Here is a 27,530-nt window from a genome sequence, read left to right on the forward strand (position 1 = left end):
CAGGGAAGGTGGTCAGAGTTGATGGGAAGATGGATGGAGCTAAATACAGGGCAATCCTGGAAGAAAACCTGTTGGAGGCTGCAAAAGACTTGAGACTGGGAAGGAGATTCACCTTCCAGCAAGACAATGACCCTAAACGTACAGCCAGAGCTACAATGGAATGGTTTAGATCAAAGAATATTCATGTGTTAGAATGGCCCAGTCAAAGTCCAGACCTAAATCCCATTGAGCATCTGTGGCAAGACTTGAAAATTGCTGTTCACAGACGCTCTCCATCCAATCTGGCTGAGCTTGAGCTATTTTGCAAAGAAGAATGGGCAAAAATTTCAGTGTCTAGATGTGCAAAGCTGGTAGAGACATACCACAAAAGACTTGCAGCTGTAATTGCAGCAAAAGGCAGCTCTACAAAGTATTGACGCAGGGGGGCTGAATACTAATGCACATCACATTTTTCAGATTTTTATTTGTTTAAAATTTTGAAGACCATTTATCATTTTCGTTTCACTTCACAATTATGTGCTACTCTGTGTTGGTCTATCACATAAAATCTCAATAAAAAACTTTTAAGTTTGTGGTTGTAAGGTGGAAAAATGTAAAAAAGTTCAAGGGGTATGAATACTTTTGCAAGGCACTGTAATTAAATTTCTAGAGGAAAAAAAAACAATTAATGTATTTTAATAAAAGAACGTTGTAAGGAATATAGAAAAAGTGGTGTCACCCACACAGCCCCAGAAGAACATTAAGAAATCATGTTAGAAAAAATATAAAAAACTCTCTATATTAAAAGCAACACTATATTTAGTATTAGTGCTTTGTATTGTGACACCTAACGTTTAGCGTCCAGGTTAGCATTATCATCATGCTAGCGAACATTAGTGAACTACATTTAGTATGTAATTTGAAATTAAAGAAAACATATTGCGGGGGAAGTTTACTTTTCTATTTTAACTTGAGTGAAGAATATAAACTATACTCAATTTTTGCTTGGGTTTTCACTTAGATTAGGAACTGCGTTTTTATGTAAAGAATTTCAAAATTTTACAACCTACAAAATATAACTGCGTAGATGTCAGAAAGGCAGGCAACAGATAGATACACAGTGGTGCTTGAAAGTTTGTGAACCCTTTAGAATTTTCTATATTTCTGCATAAATATGACCTAAAACATCATCCAATTTTCACACAAGTCCTCAAAGTAGATAAAGAGAACCCAGTTAAACAAATGAGACAAAAATATTATACTTGGTCATTTATTTATTGAGGAAAATGATCCAATATTACATATCTGTGAGTGGTAAAAGTATGTGAACCTCTAGGATTAGCAGTTAATTTGAAGGTGAAATTAGAGTCAGGTGTTTTCAATCAATGGGATGACAATCAGGTGTGAGTGGGCACCCTGTTTTATTTAAAGAACAGGGATCTATCAAAGTCTGATCTTCACAACACATGTTTGTGGAAGTGTATCATGACACAAACAAAGAAGATTTCTGATGACCTCAGAAAAAGCGTTGTTGATGCTCATCAGGCTGGAAAAGGTTACAGAACCATCTCTAAAGAGTTTGGACTCCACCAATCCACAGTCAGACAGATTGTGTACAAATGGAGGAAATTCAAGACCATTGTTACCCTCCCCAGGAGTGGTCGACCAACAAAGATCACTCCAAGAGCAAGGCGTGTAATAGTCGGCAAGGTCACAAAGGAACCCAGGGTAACTTCTAAGCAACTGAAGGCCTCTCTCACATTGGCTAATGTTAATGTTCATGAGTCCACCATCAGGAGAACATTGAATAACATTGGTATGCATGGCAGGGTTGCAAGGAGAAGTGAGAAGTGTTATGTTTGGAGAAAGGAAAACACTGCATTCCAGCATAAGAACCTTATCCCATTTGTGAAACATGGTGGTGGGAGTATCATGGTTTGGGTCTGTTTTGCTGCATCTGGGCCAGGACAGCTTGCCATCATTGATGAAACAATGAATTCTGAATTATACCAGTGAATTCTAAAGGAAAATATTAGGACATCTGTCCATGAACTGAATCTCAAGAGAAGGTGGGTCATGCAGCAAGACAATGACCCTAAGCACACAAGTCGTTCTACCAAAGAATGGTGAAAGAAAAATAAAGTTAATGTTTTGGAATGGCCAAGTCAAAGTCCTGACCTTAATCCAATGGAAATGTTGTAGAAGGGCCTGAAGCGAGCAGTTCATGTGAGGAAACCCACCAACATCCCAGAGTTGAAGCTGTTCTGTATGGAGGAATGGGCTAAAATTCCTCCAAGCCAGTGTGCAGGACTGATCAACAGTTACTGGAAACATTTAGTTGCAGTTATTGCTGCACAAGGGAGTCACACCAGATACTGAAAGCAAAAGTTCACATACTTTTGCCACTCACAAATATGTAATATTGGATCATTTTCCTCAATAAATAAATGACCAAGTTTAATATTTTTGTCTCATTTGTTTAACTGAGTTCTCTTTACCTACTTTTAGGATTTGTGTGAAAATCTGATGATGTTTTAGGTCATATTTATGCAGAAATATAGAAAATTCTAAAGGGTTCACAGACTTTCAAGCATCACTGTAAAAGCTGAAAGAGAGTTTATTCAGGCAAACTGGCAGACAAATCCAAATCGCGAGGCAGACATCAGAATAAAAAAACAGGAAATGGTCAGGCGAGGCACAAACAGGATGTCAGAGGAATATCAAAAGGCAAAGTCTAAAAACACAAAGTCAAAAAACAGAATCAGCAACTTAATAACAAAGGCTGAGTAAAGTTAGACACAAGGAACTAAACATATACAGTGGTGCCTGAAAGTTTGTGAACCCTTTAGAATTTTCTATATTTCTGCATAAATATGGCCTAAAACATCATCAGATTTTCACACAAGTCCTAATGGTAGATAAAGAAAACCCAGTTAAACAAATGAGACAAAAATATTATACTTGGTCATTTATTTATTGAGGAAAATGATCCAATATTACATATCTGTGAGTGGCAAAAGTATGTGAACCTCTAGGATTAGCAGTTAATTATCAGGCTGGAAAAGGTTACAAAACCATCTCTGAAGAGTTTGGACTCCACCAATCCACAGTCAGACAGATTGTGTACAAATGGAGGAAATTCAAGACCATTGTTACCCTCCCCAGGAGTGGTCGACCAACAAAAATCACTCCAAGAGCAAGGCGTGTAATAGTCGGCGAGGTCACAAAGGACCCCAGGGTAACTTCTCAGCAACTGAAGGCCTCTCTCACATTGGCTAATGTTAATATTCATGAGTCTACCATCAGGAGAACACTGAAAAACAATGGTGTGCATGGTAGGGTTGCAAGGAGAAAGCCACTGCCCTCCAAGAAGAACATTGCTGCTCGTCTGCAGTTTGGGAAAGATCACGTGGACAAGCCAGAAGGCTATTGGAAAAAAGTTTTGTGGACGGAAGAGACCAAAATAGAACTTTTTGGTTTAAATGAGAAGCGTTATGTTTGGAGAAAGGAAAACACTGCATTACAGCATAAGAACCTTATCCCATCTGTGAAACATGGTGGTGGTAGTATCATGGTTTGGGCCTGTTTTGCTGCATCTGGGCCAGGACGGCTTCCCATCATTGATGGAACCATGAATTCTGAATTATACCAGCGAATTCTAAAGGCAAATCTCCGGACATCTGTCCAATGACCCTAAGCACACAAGTCGTTCTACCAAAGTATGGTTAAAGAAGAATAAAGTTAATGTTTTGGAATGGCCAAGTCAAAGTCCTGACCTTAATCCAGTCGAAATGTTGTGGAAGGGCCTGAAGCGAGCAGTTCATGTGAGGAAACCCACCAACATTCCAGAGCTGAAGCTGTTCTGTACAGAGGAATGGGCTAAAATTCCTCCAAGCCGGTGTGCAGGACTGATCAACAGTTACCGCAAACGTTTAGTTGCAGTTATTGCTGCACAAGGGGGTCACACCAGATACTGAAAGCAAATGTTCGCATACTTTTGCCACTCACAGATATGTAATATTGGATCATTTTCCTCAATAAATAAATGACCAAGTATAATAGTTTTGTCTCATTTTTTAAACTGGGTTCTCTTTATCTACTTTTAGGACTTGTGTGAAAATCTGATGATGTTTTAGGTCATTTTTATGCAGAAATATAGAAAATTCTAAAGGGTTCACAAACTTTCAAGCACCATTGTACTTTGCAAAGACTGAGCGCACCGAATGTCCTTTTCTACTGTGGCAGCAGGACTGTGACGTGATTGAGTACAGGTGTGTGTGATTAGAACTCTGGAGACTGTGAGCAGTGAGGTGTAGGATGGGTGTTGTAGTCCATGGTAGCCATATTTGAAGGCCGCTGTGAATTCTGGGACGTGGAGTCTTGAGTGCAAGTAGGTGCAAACGTGACAATAGAATTCCTTAATTTTAAGGAACAGAGACACAAATCTGAACAAACTACAGCTTCATGTACCAGTATAACAGGTGGCTATGATGAATAGAGTGGGATATAATAAAGTGCAACACTGTAGTTGGTTCCCTTTTTCAGCTGAAAACTCAACTATAGAGTTCAGTGAGTCACAGAAATTAGAAATCTGGCTGAAACATCAAATGATTTTCAGGACACACGGGGCCAAAAACTGACAAAAAAAGGTATTTTGTGTCACTAATAAAAGTGAAAGTTGAAATATCTATGGCTCATAAATGTGATCTGCAGCTACACTGTATATTTCGTGTGAATGTGTATCTAAAAACACATCCACGATGCTCAGTATACTCTAATAGCCCATGAAATCCAACATCCTTGACAACAGAAATAATTTTTCTTCAATAGCTTCCTTCCTATTTAAAGTTTATTTGAAGAATATTTCAGGTGTATACATTAGTAAGAAGAATTACTAGACTTGGTGGTATAGGTTAGTGTTGTTTAGTTATTTATTCTAGAGATAACAAAATATGTACATAATATTGCACAATGACAATAACCTCGGGCGGCATGATGGTGTAGTGGTTAGCACTGTCGCCTCACAGCAAGAAGGTCTGGGTTCGACTATGTTCTACTAAATTGACCGTAGGTGTGAATGTGAGTGTGAATGGTTGTCTGTGTCTGTGTCAGCCCTGTGATGACCTGGCGACTTGTCCAGGGTGTACCCTGCCTTTCGCCTGTAGTCAGCTGGGATAGGCTCCAGCTTGCCTGCGACCCTGTAGAACAGGATAAAGCAGCTACAGATAATGAGATGAGATGAGACAATAACCTCCATTATTTTATTCTTTCTTTTATGTACAGTTAGCAGAAGCGTGCAGCATTTGGCCTAATGGTGATGTGTTTGGACCAATCATTATAACTGTGTTACCAAGTGTTACCATGTCAGTGTTTTATACCAAATCTCTCTCTCTCTCTCTCTCTCTCTCTCTCTCTCTCTCAGTCTCATGTCAGGTCTGGCAGCACTGGAGCCGAAGTGTTCGAGCAGGTTAGGCCTCATTACCATCTCCTACTACCTCTGGACCACATTTTTGGCAGTGGTGGTCGGCATCGTCATGGTTTCGATCATCCACCCAGGGGGTGTGGCCCAGAAAGAGGACTCGGAGGACAGCAGCAAACCCATCATGAGCTCAGCCGATGCCCTGCTCGACCTCATACGGTACACAAACACACACATACACACACAGCTATAATACCATGGTTTATTCTCATTCGCTTTAATCTGCTCTCCATCTGTCACAACACAATTTCACTCTCAGTGCTAATTTAATTTTGTCTCAATTTTTCTTAATCTCAGTCGATAAAAAAGCATTCCAGTAAAATCTCATACTGTTTAATGGTCTCACAAACTCAATTGGTTTTGCTTCAGGACCCACATTTTCTTTTGGACATCAAGTCGCAACCCAACACAACACTAAAGTTGTTTATCATATGGAAGTAAAAGATGAAATGCATATTAGTTTTGTATTATAATATTATTCATACTAATAATTATCCATTGTATAGACCTAATAAAGTTGCATAATAATCAATTACTACCTCATATAACAGGAAATAAAACAGCTTATATGCTGACTTGTTAAGGTTGTACCTCATAAGTATTTACAGTGGAAAATATCAGCTTATTAAAAGCAATGCACATCTTAATCAAGTGCAAAAATAATTGTTCACATGGCATTAATATGAAAATGGTCCACTGTGTAAATGTGTACACATAATTCTGAGTAAGTGCAATTTACCTAACTGAAAAAAAACAAAGACTGAGACAAATATTAAGTCACAAATTGTACACTGATTTGAAAAATGCACAACTATTAAATATATACACCTAATAACAATTAAAAAAAAAACCATAGCTAAAATCATAGCCTGTGCAAATCAATGGAAAACCTGAGAGTGTGATTTGATAAGTGTCTCAAAATCAGGTACATTTTTAAATGATCAGTTTGATCAATTTGATATTTTCTTATGTGAAAAGGGGTAAATAATGATTTAATATTTTACATTCTTTAATGTTGTAATAACATCATTGCCATATGTTGCTATGGGTAAGAGCATCTGCTAAATGCCATTTAATGTAACTTTTTTTAACTTCCTCATCTTTATTGCCAATAATGCAGATAAAAGCCAAATAAATATTTAAAACTAGTGTGCTTTTGGAATTTTTTGCACAGTTGCTCTCTGATCTTAAACCATTCTTTTGGTTCATTCGAAACACACTTTATTTCATAACTTTTCATTCTAAGCAGCACTGGGCATATATTTAGCAGAGAGAAATTTAATTAATTAACCAACACTACACTTTTCATTCAGAAAGAAGCAATTGATCAAAGAGGACTGAAAGAGAATTATTTTAAAGTCCACATACAGGAAGTATGGTTAAACTTGAGGCTCCCATTACAGTGAATGGAATCCTATAATTCTCTACAGCCAATGGACCATTTTCACAAAATTACATAAATGCTGAGTGTGGCAGCGGGGGCATGGTCAAGCGCCGGTCTGTGACAGGAGGGCGGAGTCAGGGAAGGTAAGTGGCAGAATCACTACACCTGACGGCAATTAACTTGTGTTTGTGTGTCTCCCCAGTGACCGCGCCCTATTTAAGGAGAGAGCGCGAGAGCAGAGGGAGCTCTCTCCACAACCAGATGACTGGAATGTGTGTGCGTGAGTGCATGTGTGGCTGAGAGAGAAAGATATTTCCACTGAAAAGTGAAAATAAAAGAGTTTTGAGAACTCAGTCTCTGTCCTGCCGTCCTCTGTGCTCCACCCACACCTAGTGAACCTTACAGTGGTGCCAAAACCCGGGATTCAGAGTGGAGCACCAGCCGATCAGCCCCATGGAGTCCTCCCCGTTCGCCGACCTGGTCCACGCCCTCGCCATGGCCCAGCAAAGCCAGCACCAGGCGCTTGTCACCCTCCGGAAGGAACAGGAGCTCCGCTTCGAAGCCCTGGTGCTGGCCCAGCAGGAAGACCGCGAGGCGTTCCGGCACCTCCTCGCGTTGGCGGGGTCCACCAGCACTCCGGCCGCGGGCCCGTCTCCCCTCACCGTTACCAAGATGGGTCCGCAGGACGACCCCGAGGCTTTCATCACGCTATTCAAACAAGTCGCAGAAGCCTCGGGGTGGCTGATGGAGCAGCGCGCGGCGAGCCTTCTCCCCCTCCTAACGGGAGAGGCGCAGCTGGCCGCGCTACAGCTCCCCGCCGACCGCCGGCTGGCCTATGCGGACCTCCGCTGGGCCGTCCTCCAGCCCGTGGGGTGCATGCCAGAGCAACAGCACCAGCGCTTCTGCGCTTTGCGCTTGGAGGAAGTTGGCCGGCCGTTCGCGTTTGGCCAGCAGCTCCAGGACGCCTGCTGGCGGTGGTTGAGGGCCGACAACCGCGACGCCGAGGGGATCATCGACCAGGTGGTGCTGGAACAATTCGTTGCTCACTTACCAGCAGGAACCGCGGAGTGGGTCCGGTGCCACCACCCGGCGTCGCTGGATCAGGCAGTCGAGCTGGCGGAGGATCATTTGGTGGCTGTTCCGGCGGCAGGACAGCAGACGGTGTCTTCTCTTCTCTCCTCTTCTCTCTCTCTCTCTCCCCCTCCTTCTGTGTCCCATCCCCGCCCCATTCCCCCACCGTGGAGACGGGGGCCGGCGCCACCCCAGCTGGCCCGCCGCACCCACGGTGCCCTCCTGTTTCTCCCTTCTGTGTCTGTCTCTCCCCCACCTCAGGTGAGTGAGCCCCAGAACACCGGTGCAGAGGGAAAGCCCGGGCCGGTTTGCTGGCGCTGCGGGGAGCCAGGCCATCTTCAACAGCAGTGCACGGCAATGGAAGTGGGCGCGGTGGTTCCGATCCCCGACGCACCAGAGGCCGCCCTCGATCGGGCCGGAGCGTATCGCATACTGGTGAGTATCCAAGGGGCTACATATCAGGCGTTGGTGGATTCTGGTTGTAATCAGACCTCAATTTGCCAAAGCCTGGTTCAAAACGAGGCATTGGGGGGAGCACAGGGGGTGAAGGTGTTGTGTGTGCATGGGGATGTTCACAGCTACCCTTTGGTGTCGGTCCACATTTTTTTCAGAGGGGAAAAAGCCATAGTGAAGGCGGCGGTTAATCCTCGCCTTACCCACTCTTTAATTTTGGTGACTGATTGGCTGGGATTTCGGGATTTAATGACACATTTAATAAAGAGTGGGTCCTGCCATTTGACAGGGGGAGGTCCCGGTGTCGCTTTGGCGGGAGCAGCTGTCACAGAGCCGTCTACGTCATCTCCGCGTCAGAGTGAGGAGCCGCTGGCTCCTCCTCTCTCTATTGGGGAATCCCTCACAGATTTCCCATTGGAACAGTCACGAGACGAGACTCTGCGGCATGCGTTTGGCCAAATGAGAGTAATCGATTGTCAAACGCTCCCGCCGAACGCCACCCCGTCCTTCCCCTACTTCGCGATTATGAAGGATAGGTTATACCGAGTGACGCAGGACACTCAAACTAAAGAGCGAGTCATGCAGCTTTTAATTCCGAAGAGCCGCCGGGAATTGGTATTCCAGGCGGCTCACTTTAATCCCATGGCTGGACACTTAGGGCAGGATAAAACACTAGCCCGAATAATGGCCCGGTTCTATTGGCCGGGGATTCGCGGCGATGTCCGTAGGTGGTGTACGGCATGCCGCGAATGCCAGTTAGTAAATCCAGCGGCCATTCCAAAAGCACCTTTGCGCCCTCTACCGTTAATCGAGACCCCGTTCGAAAGAATTGGGATGGATCTTGTCGGGCCATTAGATCGGTCAACACAAGGGTACCGCTTTATATTAGTTCTGGTGGACTGTGCAACGCGATACCCGGAAGCAGTGCCTCTTCGCAATATCTCAGCACGCAGTATTGCGGAGGCGCTCTTCCGCGTTATCTCCCAAGTTGGAATCCCGAAAGAGATTCTGACTGACCAAGGCACCTCGTTTATGTCACGTACACTGAACGAACTGTATGGGTTATTGGGTATTAAGCCGATCCGCACCAGCGTGTATCACCCACAAACGGACGGTTTAGTTGAACGGTTCAACCGCACCTTCAAGAACATAATTAAAAAATTCGTAAGTGAGGACGCACGTAATTGGGATAAATGGCTCGAACCCTTGCTCTTTGCAGTGCGAGAGGTCCCCCAAGCCTCCACGGGGTTCTCCCCGTTCGAATTGTTATACGGGCGTAAGCCGCGCGGCATCCTAGACGTGCTGTGGGAAAATTGGGAGGAGGGACCTTCACCAAGTAAAAACGAAATCCAATACGTTATTGACCTGCGTGCAAAACTCCACACGCTCATGCACCTAACTCAGGAGAATTTGCGGCAGGCCCAAGAACGACAAGCCCGCCTGTACGACAAGGGTACGCACCTTAGGGAGTTCGCACCGGGAGAGAAAGTGCTCGTACTGTTGCCCACATCGAGCTCCAAATTAGTCGCCAAGTGGCAAGGACCCTTTGAGGTCACACGGCGAGTCGGGGACCTTGACTATGAGGTGAGGCGAACGGATAGGGGCGGGGCGCTACAGATTTACCACCTCAACCTACTCAAACTCTGGAACGAGGAGGTCCCTGTGGCATTGGTGTCGGTGGTCCCGGAGAAGGCGGAGCTGGGGCCGGAGGTGCAAAAGGGAACATTGGCATCGCGTACCTCTCCGGTCCCCTGTGGAGACCACCTCTCCCCGACCCAACTCACGGAGGTTGCCCAGTTGCAGACCGAGTTTTCGTACGTGTTCTTGCCCCTGCCCGGCCGCACCGACCTCATAGAGCACCACATTGAGACGCCCCCAGGGGTGGTAGTGCGTAGCCGCCCTTACAGGTTACCCGAGCACAAGAAAAAAGTGGTTCGGGAAGAACTCGAGGCCATGCTCAAAATGGGCATCGTCGAGGAGTCCCACAGTGACTGGAGCAGCCCGGTGGTCTTGGTACCCAAGGCCGACGGGTCGGTCCAGTTCTGTGTGGACTATAGAAAAGTCAACGCGGTGTCTAAATTTGATGCGTACCCAATGCCTCGTATTGATGAGTTGCTCGATCGGCTAGGCACGGCTCGTTTTTACTCGACGCTGGATTTAACAAAGGGTTATTGGCAGATCCCCTTGACTCCATTATCCTGGGAAAAAACAGCCTTTTCCACACCGTTCGGCTTGCACCAATTCGTCACACTTCCGTTTGGGCTGTTTGGGGCGCCTGCTACGTTTCAGCGGCTGATGGACAAGGTCCTCCACCCCCACGCCACCTATGCGGCCGCATACCTCGACGATATCATCATTTATAGTAATGACTGGCAGCAGCACTTACAACACCTGAGGGCCGTCCTTAAGTCGCTGAGGCGAGCGGGTCTCACAGCCAACCCAAAGAAGTGTGCGATTTGGCGGGGGGAAGTACGGTATCTGGGCTTCCACTTGGGCAACGGGCAGGTGTGTCCCTAAATTAACAAGACAGCAGCAATTGCGGCCTGCCCGAGGCCCAAGACCCAAAAGGGGGTGAGACAGTTCCTGAGGCTGGCTGGCTACTATCGTAGGTTTATACCTAATTATTCGGACGTCACCAGCCCGCTGACTGATCTCACTAAAAAGGGGGCACCAGATCCAGTCCAGTGGACGGAGCAATGCCAGCGGGCTTTCTCTGAGGTAAAGGCTGCACTGTGTGGGGGGCCACTATTACACTCCCCTGACTTTTCTCTCCCTTTTATGTTACAGACCGATGCGTCAGACAGAGGGCTGGGGGCGGTTTTGTCCTAGGAGGTGGAGGGGGAGGACCGCCCCGTCCTGTACATTAGCAGGAAGCTGTCAGTGCGTGAGGGGCGCTACAGCACTATCGAGAAAGAGTGTCTGGCGATCAAGTGGGCGGTCCTCGCCCTCCGCTACTACCTGCTGGGGCGCCCTTTCACCCTCTGTTCAGACCACGTGCCCCTCCAGTGGCTCCACCACATGAAGGATGCCAACTCGCGGATCACCTGTTGGTATCTGGCACTCCAACCCTTCAATTTTAAGGTGGTCCACAGGCCGGGGGCGCAGATGGTCATGGCGGACTTCCTCTCCCATCAAGGGGGGGGGAGTTGGCTGCAGGCCGGATGGCCGCCCGGCCTGAGTCGGGCAGTGGGGGTATGTGGCAGCGGGGGCGTGGTCAAGCACCGGTCTGTGACAGGAGGGCGGAGTCAGGGAAGGTAAGTGGCAGAATCACTACACCTGACGGCAATTAACCTGTGTTTGTGTGTCTCCCCAGTGACCGCGCCCTATTTAAGGAGAGAGAGCGAGAGCAGAGGGAGCTCTCTCCACAACCAGATGACTGGAATGTGTGTGCGTGCATGCGTGTGTGGCTGAGAGAGAAAGATATTTCCACTGAAAAGTGAAAATAAAAGAGTTTTGAGAACTCAGTCTCTGTCCTGCCGTCCTCTGTGCTCCACCCACACCTAGTGAACCTTACACTGAGTTAAATTAATTCCGGGAATCTGTACAGCTGACTGTTTACTGATTTTCCCTTCATCTTTGACTACACTGCCAAAACCAGAGCTGCCAGGGTCACTAGTTGTGCATTATGCTTTCACGGTTGTCCGTTTGTGCGTTTGGGATTCTCGTTAGCATGATATCTCAAGAATGAGTGGTTGAATGCTTGTAGGATTTTTACGGAATCATCAATGTAACCAGCAGATGAACTAGATTTTGGAGTTGATCCAAACAGGGTCAAAGTCACAGGAAAGTCAAATATCTGTTTTTCTTCAATAGCTTCCTTCCTGGAATTTCTGTTGTACATATTAGCAACAGGAAGGAAAAGACTTGTTGGTGGAAGATGCATCCCCATCCATGCTGTTCTACTTGTTTTGGTCAAGGCTGTAGGGTTTATTTATTTATTTATTTATTTATTTATTTAGTTAGTTAGTTAGTTAGTTAGTTAGTTAGTTAGTTAGTTTGTTTGTTTGTTTGTTTGTTTTGGTCTAGTGAAAAAATTGTCTGAAGCCACCAAGATCTTGCTTTAATGCAATTAACTGGATTTAAATCTAATCAGTTTCTGCAACCATATTATACAGCAAACAAATGGTGCAGTGGTTAGCGCTGTCACTCTACAGCAAGAAGGTTCTGGGTTTGAATTTCACAGCCGACTGGGGCCATCCTGTGTGGAGTTTGCATGTTCTCCTTGTGTCTGCATGGGTTTCTTCCAGGTGCTCTGGTTTTCTCCCACAGTCCAAAGGCATGTGGATTAGGTCAACTGGCTACTCTAAATGTGCCCATAGGTGTGAATGTGAGTGTGAATAGTTGTTCGTCTCTGTGTTAGCCCTGCGATAAATTGGTGACCTGCCTAGGGTGTACCCCACCTCTCGCCCGAAGTCAGCTGGGATTGGCTCCAGTTTCCCCCACAACCCTGTTGGATAAGCAGTATAGATAATGGATGGATGTCTTTTATAGAGCACTGTTAATTTTGTCAGTGAAAATTTTGATGATAAGTATTTGTTGATAATCTTTTATTTCATGACTAAATTGTAATAACAATAGAAATTATGGTGAAATCACTGTGCATTATGTCCTAATGAATAAAAACAAGATGAAATGACCTGCCCTCTGTTAGCTTACTTCTCAATGGAAATTTTACAGCCAGGAGAAATATCCTTCCGCAGTATCCATTACAGTATGTTACTTTCCCCGTTTCACATTCCTGACTGTAGTAGGGAAGCATGGGAATCCGGTGTTCCGCTGTCTTACACTGCCTTGTCGAAAAAATGCTACCATAGCTCAAATCGATAGCAGAGTCTATTGATTTGCACTGTCCTATCGAAAAATGCTACCTTATGGGTTTTCATTTACAGTATATATTCTGTAAAGGTATAACTCTCACAGTACTATGGCTTGTTCTTTTACTACAAACGGGGTAAGCGTACTGTTAGAGCAGTGGCGGCTGGTAGTCTTTCAAACAGGGGAGGCTGGTCGGTTACGATATTTCCAGATTTTAAAAGAAAAAAGAAAAAACACATAAATTTTGCCCATACTCTTGCCTCTGATCTGGCTGATTGTTGGCAGGGTCACAAACTGTGAAATAACAGGTTCTTTTGGCCCATTAGCCTACTGTCCAATATACATGATGGTGGTGTTGGAGGGGTATATTTTAACATTTTATATTTTAAAATTGTGGCATGTTGTTTAAAAATTGATCATTATTGAAAGCAGCTCTTTGTCAGGAACCTCAGCAATAACAGCAGAGTGTTCTAGAATAGGCACAAGCACTGACCTTGGGGAGCCAAACATAGAGCTGGGTGCCACACATTTCATTCAATGACACTTTCCCTATATTTTACTTATTTTGACTGAGAAATGTTTTATTGACAATTTTGATAACCCTTCACTTTTAATCCAGGTCTGTAGTGTGAAATGTTCTCGGCTGTGTTTTTGTTTAAAAATGTTTTCCAAATTGTAGCTGTGTTTAATTCATATCCAGAAAAACATATATTCCAATATAATATCATTCTCTCTCATTATCTCTAGCCGCTTTATCCTGTACAGGGTCGCAGGCAAGCTGGAGCCTATCCCAGCTGACTACGGGCGAAAGGCGGGGTACACCCTGGACAAGTCGCCAGGTCATCACAGGGCTGCCACATAGACACAGACAACCATTCACACTCACATTCACACCTACGGTCAATTTAGAGTCACCAGTTAACCTAACCTGCATGTCTTTGGACTGTGGGGGAAACCGGAGCACCCGGAGGAAACCCACGCGGACACGGGGAGAACATGCAAACTCCGCACAGAAAGGCCCTCGCCGGCCACGGGGCTCGAACCCGGACCTTCTTGCTGTGAGGCGACAGCGCTAACCGCTACACCACCGTGCCGCCTCCAATATAATATACTCAGCATAAACATTTTAAATAGATTCTATATTTTTGGTCCATCCATGACATGTTACTAAAGTAGCCTATTTCCTGTTGTTGATGTGGGTCACTTGCTGTTAGCCAATTCACTTTCTCGTACCAGGAGAGCTGAAAGGAACGAGTATTATTCCCTACCTTTTTCACCAAGTCAATTTGAGGCGTTGGTCTACCCTGCTCTTTCATTTTAATTTTTTCCTCGAACGGAAGACTGGCAAATGGCTTCGCCAAAATTAAATGCTTGGCCTCCGTGCACAGCTTTCTTGCTAGCTGACTAGCCCCCTCAAGTTCAAGTTCAGTCACTCAAATAAATGAAATTTCTGGAACTAAGATAGCAAACTTGACAACACTATATTTACACTTTATTTACAATGAAAATATATACAAACTAAAAAAGCTGGTAGAAACTGTATGTAATGAATGAAATCGAAATGTAAGCTGATCTCTTACAATACACCACAGCACTTGCGAATCCGCATGGGACTGAACTGAAATTCACCGCTGCCTGTCTATATTTGAAACGAGCTGTCAATCAAAGAAAATATCCGGCCGCTTTCACCAATCACCAGTCTTCTCGTGGAAAGCTTTGCCATGTCCTTCCCACTGTGAGGCTGGGAGTCCGTGAGACTCCGTGGGCGGGCGTTTTCGCAGTATTTGTCCAATAACCGTCTTGCATTTTGATATTGAAAAGCGCAGAGCTCCCAAATGCCATTGAAGTCCACTGAGGCTGGGCTGCATCATGCTGTCACGAGGGGGAAAAACTCACGCACACATTAGGCGAACTGGGGAAAGTTATAACAGAACGATTTCGCACTGTAGTTGGGTTGAGCACATGTATTTCTATGATTCTGGATCTGAAATAGCAATGTTATAAGGTCCGCTATAACATAAGCCTAGTGCAATTCATCCTACACGATGTTCGTCATTTTTAGAGGAGGCTGAGCCTCCCTCGTTGTCTTAGAGCAATCGCCCGTGTGTTAGAGTATGGGGAGCATGTTTAAGTACTTTAATTTCTTAATTTAAGATTTGTGGGCCTGAAGGTTGGAGAAGCAGCCTTAAGTCCAAAGGGTTGCCGGGTCAATTCCTGATACCAGCAGGAAAAATGTGAGGGGAGTTGAATGAACGAACAGCAGTTTCCCCTCTTTCTGTATTTATGACTGAAGTGCCCTTGAGCAAATTACCTAACCCCCATCTATTCCCTGGATGCTGTAGTATAGCTGCCCACTGCTCTGGGTATGTGTGTGTGCTCATTGCTCACTTGTGCGTTTGCTGCTTCAGATGGGTTAAATGCAGAGGAGGAGTTTCACTGTGCTTGAGTGTACATGTGACAGATAAAGGCTTCTTCTTCTTAAGATAGTGTACTTCGATAGACCAGTGTCAAATAATGCTCCCAGTACAAAATCACTTTATATTACACCACTCCATCCATCCATTTTGGCATATCACTACAGTGACGTGGCCACTCTGACGGCTTCAGCCATCAAAATCTCTAGAAAACATTACAATAGTGGTGGTTTCCCATTACCTTATACTGGATTATAACCATTCACACTCACACCAATTAGTTTAACCTGCATGTCTTTGGACTGTGGGGGAAACTGGAGCACCCGGAGGAAACCCATGCAGACACAGGGGCCCTCCACACAGAACGGCCCTCATCAACCACAGGGTTCAAACCCAGAACCTTCTCGCTGTGAGGTAACAGTGCCATACATGTCAACCTTTGGTCAATCAAACCTGTATAACCAACCTCCAAAATCCGTATTTCCCTTATAAAATCCGTATAAGATGCAAATTAAAATAATTTACCTAAAATTTGAATGATAATTAACAATGATATATCCAAGTTACTTTTTATTCAATATTAATAACAATAAACCTTCAGAATGAATACAAAGCTCCAATGTTTGACAAAAACACAAAGTGTTATCAGCATAGTTACGAAGGAAATACTTCGTTGTTTGGAGACAGATTTCACCGAGTGGCTATTATGTGCGAGACTTCATATTAGCCACAAAATCAGAAAAATCTGTTCGAAAAATTACGTTATAATGACCAAATACAATGAAAAGTATTTTTCCAGTCTCACCTGTGAAAGGTAATCCCATGTGATCTCGTTTAGACAGTAAACCTGTTGGTACAGTTAAACGCAGCACATGAATGAGGCATCTTTATTCTCGGCTACTGTCTAGACGCTATACCAGAGACGGTTGAAGAATCTCCACTTTGCCACATCCAATATGACGGCGAGGATGACGTATTATTCTACGCAGAAGGCGGCGTCTATGTTTATATGTCTATGACTTCACGGTTGGCGGGATTCTCGCAATGCGGTGTGCGCATGATCAAAAGTGGAACGAAGTCTCGCTACCACAAGATAACGCGCGATTTCATAAGACTCTTTACTGGCTGTCTGTGGTGTACAGTACGTTTGTAAATGTTATGCGCTCTTTTATCATCGTGGGAATTGATTATAGCTCTAAATAAATATTGAAGTTTTTTAAAGAATCCGTATAACTTTATTTACAGTGATGCTTGAAAGTTTGTGAACCCTTTAGAATTTTCTATATTTCTGCATAAATATGACCTAAAACATCATCAGATTTTCACACAAGTCCTAAAAGTAGATAAAGAGAACCCAGTTAAACAAATGAGACAAAAATATTATACTTGGTCATTTATTTATTGAGGAAAATGATCCAATATTACATATCTGTGAGTGGCAAAAGTATGTGAACCTTTGCTTTCAGTATCTGGTGTGACCCCCTTGTGCAGCAATAACTGCAACTAAACGTTTGCGGTAACTGTTGATCAGTCCTGCACACCGGCTTGGAGGAATTTTAGCCCATTCCTCCATACAGAACAGCTTCAACTCTGGGATGTTGGTGGGTTTCCTCACATGAACTGCTCGCTTCAGGTCCTTCCACAACATTTCAATTGGATTAAGTTCAGGACTTTGACTTGGCCGTTCCAAAACATTAACTTTATTCTTCTTTAACCATTCTTTGGAAGAATGACTTGCGTGCTTAGGGTCGTTGTCTTGCTGCCTGACCCACCTTCTCTTGAGATTCAGTTCATGGACAGATGTCCTGACATTTTCCTTTAGAATTCGCTGGTATAATTCAGAATCCATTGTTCCATCAATGAGGGCAAGCCGTCCTGGCCCAGATGCAGCAAAACAGGCCCAAACCATGATACTACCACCACCATGTTTCACAGATGGGATAAGGTTCTTATGCTGGAATGCAATGTTTTCCTTTCTCCAAACATAACGCTTCTCATTTAAACCAAAAAGTTCTATTTTGGTCTCATCCATCCACAAAACATTCCAATAGCCTTCTGGCTTGTCCACATGATTTTTAGCAAACTGCAGATGAGCAGCAATGTTCTTTTTGGAGAGCAGTGGCTTTCTCCTTGCAACCCTGCCATGCACACCATTGTTGTTCAGTGTTCTCCTGATGGTAGACTCATGAACATTAACATTAGCCAATGTGAGAGAGGCCTTCAGTTGCTTAGAAGTTACCCTGGGGTCCTTTGTGACCTCGCCGACTATTACATGTCTTGCTCTTGGAGTGATCTTTGTTGGTCGACCACTCCTGGGGAGGGGAACAATGGTCTTGAATTTCCTCCATTTGTACACAATATGTCTGACTGTGGATTGGTGGAGTCCAAACTCTTTAGAGATGGTTGTGTAACCTTTTCCAGCCTGATGAGCATCAACAACACTTTTTCTGAGGTCCTCAGAAATCTCCTTTGTTCGTGCCATGATACACTTCCACAAACGTGTTGTGAAGATCAGATTTTGATAGATCCCTGTTCTTGAAATAAAATAGGGTGCCCACTCACACCTGATTGTCATCCCACTGACTGAAAACACCTGACTCTAATATCACCTTCAAATTAACTGCTAATCCTAGAGGTTCACATACTTTTGCCACTCACAGATATGTAATATTGGATCATTTTCCTCAATAAATAAATGACCAAGTATAATATTTTTGTCTCATTTGTTTGACTGAGTTCTCTTTATCTACTTTTAGGACTTGTGTGAAAATCTGATGATGTTTTAGGTCATATTTATGCAGAAATATAGAAAATTCTAAAAGGTTCACAAACTTTCAAGCACCACTGTATACGCCCGTATACTACGTTTATTGAATCAAATCCATATAAAATACGGACATTCCGTATAGGTTGACATGTATGCAGTGCTAACCACTACACCACTACTCACTTCATATACGTATACTGTCTGAGAATGGGGAGCATGTTTTGATATTTTTTTACTTCTGACTCACTAAATTCCTTTCAGTAGTTCAGATTAGACAAAACCTGTCTAATGTTCTTATAAAATTATTTAAAGGAAATTTGTCTCTCAGTAGCAGAACAGCTTTGGAGACTAAAGAAAACAGTTCTGAAACCTGACTTAATCAGGCACAACACCAAGTATTCACACACATTTAGATAAATGTATAAAATGTGTATCAGATAGCTCCCTATACATTATGTTCAGTAGATTCCAAAAGCATGCAATATTTTCTTTAAAACATTCAGAAAACAATTTTCATTAAGCGACTACAAATAAAACTTAATTACACTAAAATTGGTTGGAGAAGTGGCTTTGGGACCAGGGGGTTGCCGGTTCGATTCCCTGGACCAGCACGAATGGCTGAAGTGCCCTTAAGGCACCTAACCCCCAACTGCTCCCCAGGCTGCTATGGATATTTTGTACGTTGCTCTGAATAACAGCATCTGCTAAATGCCATTAACGTAATGTAATGTGTCAAAATGAATACGGTAATTGAGTTATAATGAGGCGCAAGAAATCCTGTCTTAGAACTCAGTGTAGTACACCTCAGAGCTCAAATAATAACTCTCGGTTTCTCTTCCTGTAGATTTATGGCACATACAATATCATGCGGGCGGCACGGTGGTGTAGTGGTTAGCGCTGTCGCCTCACAGCAAGAAGGTCCTGGGTTCGAGCCCCGGGGCCGGCGAGGGCCTTTCTGTGTGGAGTTTGCATGTTCTCTCCGTGTCCGCGTGGGTTTCCTCCGGGTGCTCCGGTTTCCCCCACAGTCCAAAGACATGCAGGTTAGGTTAACTGGTGACTCTAAATTGACCGTAGGTGTGAATGTGAGTGTGAATGGTTGTCTGTGTCTATGTGTCAGCCCTGTGATGACCTGGCGACTTGTCCAGGGTGTACCCCGCCTTTCGCCCGTAGTCAGCTGGTATGGGCTCCAGCTTGCCTGCGACCCTGTAGAAGGATAGAGCGGCTAGAGATAATGAGATGAGACAATATCATGCACAGCCATTTCACGAATCACTGAATCGTTGATGAGAATGAGGTTCATTCAACAGGATGTGTGTGTTAATGCTGTGTGAAGGTTAGAGAGACAGTCATAAATTACCTTGATCAAATGCTGCCAAAACCTGGGTAAAACACAATATATTCCTTATTTCTGTTCAGCTCAAGGCTCTTGATTTCCATTCATATTACTGTAAAGAAAAAAAAAAAAAGGATGCGTTGACTAACCCAGTCAAGGAATCTTGCTTTGATTGAGTTATCAAAGTATAGTATCAAGCTAGTACACTTATGTCAGGTACGCGAGGGAGATGGATGGAAGTGCAGAAGTAATCAGTTTAATAATACAGTGCAGTGTATATGTACAGTGAATTAATATACACAAAGGCAAACAATCCAAAACGGCAGGCTAGATCAAAAACGTGAAAACAGGCAAAAGGGTTGGGCAAGGCTCAAACAGGATATTAGAGGCAAATCGAGAATGAGAAACAGGCACAAGAATCATCCATCCATCCATTATCTGTAGCCGCTTATCCTGTTCTACAGGGTCACAGGCAAGCTGGAGCCTATCCCAGCTGACTACGGGCGAAAGGCGGGGTACACCCTGGACAAGTCGCCAGGTCATCACAGGGCTGACACAGAGACAAACAGCCATTCACACTCACACCTACAGTCAATTTGGAGCCACCAGTTAACCTAACCTGCATGTGTTTGGACTGTGGGGGAAACCGGAGCACCCGGAGGAAACCCACGCAGACACGGAGAGAACATACAAACTCCGCACAGAAAGGCCCTCGCCGGCCACTGGGCTCGAACCCGGACCTTCTTGCTGTGAGGCGACAGTGCTAACCACTACACCACCGTGCCGCCCAATACCAACCAATATTATTTAATTAGAAAATACTATTTAAGAGAACTGAAAAAGATATTGTTTATATTTAGTACCGCCAGGTGTACTGCTTCTGCTGCTCGCATCAACCAGCAGCCCAGGACCCCTTCTTGTTCAGGTTGGGAGGATCAGGAATTGCTCCTTAAGGGGGGAAGGGGATTCTGTCAGTGGCATCAAGTTGTCATGCTCTTGTTTCACTGATGTTTCAAGCCCAGTGTTTTGATTTCCTTGATTCTTTTGATTATTAAAAGGGTTTTGCATTTGCATCCACCTCCAGCATGCATACATGACACCAATATTTCCACTTCATCCAAGCATTGAAGCATTTTTTGCTGTTTTTCATAATTTTTAATTTGGTGTTTTCCATTCAGGTTTTTTTTAAATTAGTATTTATAAAATGTGCATAAAAATTTTACCCAAGTAATAAGTAGTTGATTAAATGGTGTCTGTGAAGATTTTCAGTCATCCAGGCCATAGTAACTGTGGGTGGTAAAAGAGAGCAACTGGACTTGTTTGAAGATTCTTGAAGACGTTTCACCTCTCATCCGAAAGGCTTCGTCAGTTCTGTCTGACTAATAGGGAGTATCAGGTATTTATCCTCTCATGGATGAAACGCAATCCTAAGGTGTCATACGATCATCCTGTTGGTGTGGGTCACTGGGGGCTGGGTGTGAACGGCCTTTTACCACCCACAGTTGATTGAATGGTGAATTCTATTTTTGTTTACTTTTTCCTCATTGTATTATTATTATTATTATTATTATTATTATGGGCGGCACGGTGGTGTAGTGGTTAGCGCTGTCGCCTCACAGCAAAAAGGTTCCGGGTTCGAGCCCCGTGGCCGGCGAGGGCCTTTCTGTGTGGAGTTTGCATGTTGTCCGCATGGGTTTCCTCCGGGTGCTCCGGTTTCCCCCACAGTCCAAAGACATGCAGGTTAGGTTAACTGGTGACTCTAAATTGACCGTAGGTGTGAGTGTGAATGGTTGTCTGTGTCTATGTGTCAGCCCTGTGATGACCTGGCGACTTGTCCAGGGTGTACCCCGCCTTTTGCCCGTAGTCAGCTGGGATAGGCTCCAGCTTGCCTGCGACCCTGTAGAAGGATAAAGCGGCTAGAGATAATGAGATGAGATTATTATTATTATTATTATTATTATTATTATTATTAATACAAAAGGTTTGCATAGGGATTTTTAAACATAGTGTTACACAGACATTCATTAAAGCCTTGCTCTTGGCATTTGTTTCACACTAGCTGCTTTAGAGATGCTACTTTTACGGTCATGGCTGAACGAGCTCTCATAATGAACAACCTTTTAAAATCACTCCTCTCTGCTCTATGCATTACGTGAACAACTTAATTCACCTTTGAGGACAATCAGATTCTCCAAGAAGTCATGTGAGTAACTTGGCCTAATGTACAGACACAGATTCCAGAGACTCAGGTTAATTTATACTACAAGTGCATCTCTAATCATGCACTTTTAGTGCTGTAGGGAACATGACTATGTTGTAGTGTACTATTAATACCAGCATGATGTCTTAAAATGACTGAACATCAAATATCTTTAATGAACAGTCAGATGGTCAGTGGGCTGGTGTTAATGATGATGCTGTTCTCTGCTTCTTAACTCCTGGACAAGGTCGTGTCAGGAGGAAAAATCTTAATGTGGAGTTAATGTTAAATAATCGAGGCTGAGCTGGGTTAAGACCTGTTGAAGGTCTTTCTTATAAAAAAAAACAACAACGGAACATCACATGTATGCAGCAATTGACCATTGCCTCCAAACTTATAAATCTGCCAAAATATTACTTTATAAATAATAAGCATAAGTGGTCCACCACTTACTGGCTTCATGTAACAATTACAGTCTTATAAATCAAATCATGTCATGTATTCCTCAAGTGTTCTTCTCAAATTATAAGTGGTTCTTAATTTCCTTCAAGGATTCAAACAGCTAATAAATACACTCACATATCCATAAACCCTCAACTATAATATACATTAAAGCTAGACTGTCTTTCAAATTTTTCAAGTGTAGGTCATAAAAAGAATTTTCCCTGACACCCAGTTATTTTTGTTTAGTGGACCGAAAGCTATTGAATTTGAATCACAGACTTCCAATTTTATTATTATTATTTTTTTAAAATATAACAATTAATGAATTTAGGGCCACTTGGCCCTAAATTCTCCACTATTTTTTCTTGCTTCACTATGATACAATATAAGATACTACATCATGCATCACGCGGTGGGCTTTCCCCGTTCGCGCAAGGCATTGTGGGATACAAATTTGAAACAGGAGAGAAAAATGGAGGACGTGAGTGTGCAAATGAAACGTGAAAGACCGACTACAGTAACAGAAAGTGAGAAGAAAAGACGTTATGTTGTGAAGGAAAGGAAACGCAGGACCAAACTAATAAATATCGGTGGTCAGCGAGCACCTCGGTGTGATCAGCTGTTCGTTTAGCAACAGAATGATGGAACTGTCAGTGCAATGTCAAGGTAAACCTGTAGAGGGCAGTAATGCAACACTGGATGCCAGCTGCCGTAAAACCCAAAAGATGAAAAAAAAGAAGAAGAAGACAACAACGAAGTTAAGCGTACGCATGTGCACACAGACTTCCTTTGTCTGCTTGACTGCACGAAGCGAGCGATTTCATGCACATTATTTGCTAGGGAATCCCCTCAAATTAAATAACTTCCAAGCCACAGAATGGCCTGGGTTTTTTTTTAGATATTACAGAAATAAACATATATCCATCCATCTATCTATCTATCTATTATCTGTAGCCGCTTATCCTGTGCAGGGTCGTGGGTAAGCTGGAGTCTATCCCACCTGACTATGGGTGAGACGCGGGGTACACCCTGGACAAGTCACCAGATCATCGCAGGGCTGACACATAGAGACAAAGAACCATTCACACTCACATTCACACCTACGGTCAATTTAGAGCCACCAATTAGCCTAACCTGCATGTCTTTGGACTGTGGGGGAAACCGGAGCACCCAGAGGAAACCCACGCAGACACGGGGAGAACATGCAAACTCCACACAGAAAGGCCTTTGTCAGCCACTGGGCTCAAACCCAGAACCTTCTTGCTGTGAGACAACAGTTCTAAGGACTACACCACCATGCCACCTTTATAAACATATATCACAATGACTATTATACTTTCTTACTGCTCTAGCTAAGAAAGAAAACCGCATGGCAGCTTGGTTAAGTCCACAAGAACCGTGTGTTTTTAATCCGATTCCTCACTTTACTTTTTACTTCACTCATGCATACCGCCACCTAGTGGCAGCTCCATAAATGCAGGATACAACATCCCTCCACTCTTAGAAACGTTACAACCTCCCCAAGAAAACCCCTTAAACAAAAACATCAACATAACATCAATACCACTAACTCAGAGTGGGGGTAGACTGCCCCAGCTCTGGTGGACTCAGAACGGGGATTATTCTGCCCCAACAGCTCTGGCCACTCTAACTACAAATTCAGTTTCTCAGGAGCCTTCCTTGCCCTGCATGAATGACGAGGGCACTCTTCTTCTTCCCTAACAGCCGGCTCTGCTACAGGAGGAAGAGGAGCCTGCTCTGCTGAACTCATGTCCCCCTCCAAGGTAGCACAGGGCCTCTGTTCATGTTCCTCAGGCTCAGTATCTGGTAGCCTGACTGGCTGCTCAGGTCCCATGGCATCAGCATCCCAATCTGCCCTGGTCTCTGGTTTCGGGTACTCGTTCAGCTGGTGTATGAGCTCATAGATGCCCATGATTGGCTAGCCTTGCTGTAACTGACATGGTGAGAGAGTATGCCACCTCTCCCTCCCTGAGACCACAGGTCAACTTTGCTCTCTTGGGCTCCCAACCATAGATGACTGTGACATCATTGGGATTCGAACTAGCACAGATACAGCAAATACTTTTCTGTTGCACCACTCAAGAGCCCTACACTGTTCTTAATCATTATGTGACAATGGGCATACCTAAAAATCTGTTTCTCTCTCTCTCTCTCTCTCTCTCTCTCAAGCTACACATGCCACTCCTAAGATACCAGTGATGCTGACCTCTCCTTCTCTCCAGACCTGCCTGATCCATTCTGATGCCCTACATCTTGCTGGAGTTCTCATCACTTTGCTCCTGCAAGGATGGCCTCACATGTACAGCCCCTGATCGATCCTGATGCCCTACTTCTGGCTGGAGTTCTCATCGTTTTGCTCCCATGGAGGATAGCCCCATATGGACAGCCTAAAGATATACTTATAAGATAGCTTATGATAGTTATTACAAACAGTTTTGCAACAAAGGCTTAGGACTAGAATTGCCATGATAACTTTAGGACTGCAGCTGCCATGAACAGTTTTGCACTCAAGTATACATCAGTAAATAATTGATAACTTCAACAAAATAGATTTCATGTCAAAACTATAATGAATTTCTTGGTTACACAACTACACTTTTTCGCCCATAGTCAGCTGGGATAGGCTCCAGCTTGCCTGCGACCCTGTAGAACAGGATAAAGAGGCTAGAGATAATGAGATGAGCAGTGGCGATTCTAGGGTCTAGTGGGGCCCCAATCAGAAATTCATTGGGGGGCCCCACCACCGCCCGCCCACAACAAAAAAAAACAACACAAATAAAGTATGGTCATGCTAGCGCGAGTGAAACAAGACTAGCACCATTTGCACTACATCATTCATTATCAACGGTAGGGAAAAATACTATTGTCTCTGTTCATTATTATTGCTACTGACTTACCACCATCTTGCTTTCTTCTCCCCTCGTCTTCTTTTTTCTTCTTTCTTTTTTCACTCCCGGATGGATAGTTTCTCTTCATAATAATTTAGCCATGGAGGTCTACCAACACGCAATATGTGCACGTTAATAGCCTACAGGGTTTCCGATTTGTGCAAACATGTGGTTGCACGCGCAGGAAGGGATCCCTCTGCAGACTGCAAGCACTGATTGCTTGAAGACTTTTGTCACTCAAAAATGTGGTCACACAATTGGCTGCTTAGCATTTTGTTCCTCCCAACAGCTTATTGTAAACGGGAAACCCGTGAGAGTCAGACTCAGCGAATGACTTTTCAAAACGCAAATTTCGATTCTTCTTCACTCTCGACTCGCAAATTTCTCTATCAACTGCTGTGCAAATTTCGACTCTCTGTCGCCACCTGGTGGGGGCCCCAAGCAGCTGATTGGCTTGCCTGGTGAGAAAAATCGCCTCTGGAGATGAGATGAGATGAGATGAGATGAGATGAGACAACTACACTTTTTGACCATACAGGATACATGAGGATGGGTTCACTTTTGACTATGGCTCCTCTCAAAGTTTCTTCCTCATGTCATATCAGGGAGTTTTTCCTTGTCACCATCATGTCAGGATTGTTCATCAGGGATACATTTATAAATTCATATGTTTAAAATGTATATCCATAATTTAAGTACTTCTGTGAAACTGCTTTGTAACAATGTCTATGTTAAAAATGAAATACAAATAAAATTGAATTGAACTGCTGTCCATTACTGCCCAGTAGAAACCACTGCTGTCCAGTACTGTCCACTACAGGCCATTACTACCTATTACTGCCCACCTTTACCCACTGCTGCCCACTACTGCACACTGCTGCCCACTACTGCACACTACTGTCTACTAATGCTCAGTTCTGTTCATTACTGCCCACTGCTGCCTATTACTGCCCACTGCTGTCCACTAATGCTCAGTGCTGTTCATTACTGCCCACTGCTGCCTATTACTGCCCACTATTACTGCTCATTACTGCCCACTGCTGCCTATTACTGCCCACTATTACTGCCCACTGCTGCCTGTTACTGCCCACATCTGTTTCTTTCTCTCCCACACAACTGTCCCAATAAAGAGGTTTCTGAATGAATAAGTATGCTGTCTTTGTTGTCTTTTGTTTGTATTCCATCATTCTCTTTCCTCTTCAAATGATTTTTGATTTCTGCATAAAGTCATGCTTTTAGGACTGAATCCACAGGAGAATAAAATTAGTATAAAACAGACAGCTCCAATTCCTGTAAAAGATGCTCCAAACATGGGTTTAATTCAAGCTATGTGTCAAATGTGCCGTTCTGTTGCTTCCCAATATTACCCATTATGTTGCTACAGCTTGTATGTTTTTAAGAATAACAGGGTTTTTGTTCTAGTCTACATTTGTAATGAAGCAGCCTGAACAGTGATGACCTTCAAACTGAAATTATTTCAAAATAATTCTATCCATTCATCTCATTTTGGCTTTCAAAAATGCTTTCATATTGTTGATTTATTAATAATTGAGTGTAGGTGAGCATACGAGCATGTCAAGTTTAATTATGTTCTCAACATCAGTGCAGTAAAGCACAGTTTATTTTGCTTGTACCATCGATAATTTGTCTTTTTTGGTTAATATAGAACCAAACACACCATAATGGTGTGATGGTCAGACAGCAGTTCCTTTCTTGGGGCTCCTCAAAAAACCATGGCTGTTTGGTGTGCATGTTGAATAGTATGTGAGTTACGTGACTCTGAGATATGAATTATTTGAATTTTTCACAAGTTGAGTCCATAATTCTTTTCTTTTTTTTTTCTTCAAACAGAAACATGTTTCCTGCTAATTTGGTTCAAGCTACATTTCAGCAGGTAAGAACATTTCACTGTTTCACTGAGAGTTTATTATTAAAGCCAACATTTATGTAATTAGACCTTTCAGAGTTTCTACTCCTGTGTAGATAAGATTTTATACAGCCACTGAGCATGAAGCCTACAATAGCTGTGATCACATTTGAATTCCATTCCAAACTATGTTAAACCACCAAAACATTTAAAAAATTCCTTGTTTAAAGTCAAACAAAACCAAAAAATAAACAAATAAATAAAATAAATATAATAATGCCGCACATCCATCCATCCATTATCTGTAGCCGCTTATTCTGTTCTACAGGGTCGCAGGCAAGCTGGAGCCTATCCCAGCTGACTATGGGTGAGAGGCAGGGTACACCCTGGACAAGTCGCCAGGTCATCACAGGGC

General features: G+C 43.7%; 1 protein-coding gene across 1 annotated transcript in view; it reads left to right on the forward strand.

The window, feature by feature from the left end:
* slc1a7b (solute carrier family 1 member 7b) overlaps nucleotides 1–27,530 on the forward strand; it is a 94,380-nt gene that overhangs the window by 38,908 nt on the left and 27,942 nt on the right. The window contains exons 3-4 of the mRNA XM_060936835.1: nucleotides 5,402–5,617; nucleotides 27,100–27,142. Coding sequence (XP_060792818.1) covers nucleotides 5,402–5,617; nucleotides 27,100–27,142 — 259 coding nt within the window. The remainder of the gene's footprint in view (nucleotides 1–5,401; nucleotides 5,618–27,099; nucleotides 27,143–27,530) is intronic.

Source organism: Neoarius graeffei, chromosome 13 (assembly GCF_027579695.1).
Source record: "Neoarius graeffei isolate fNeoGra1 chromosome 13, fNeoGra1.pri, whole genome shotgun sequence".
Lineage (NCBI taxonomy): Eukaryota > Metazoa > Chordata > Actinopteri > Siluriformes > Ariidae > Neoarius > Neoarius graeffei.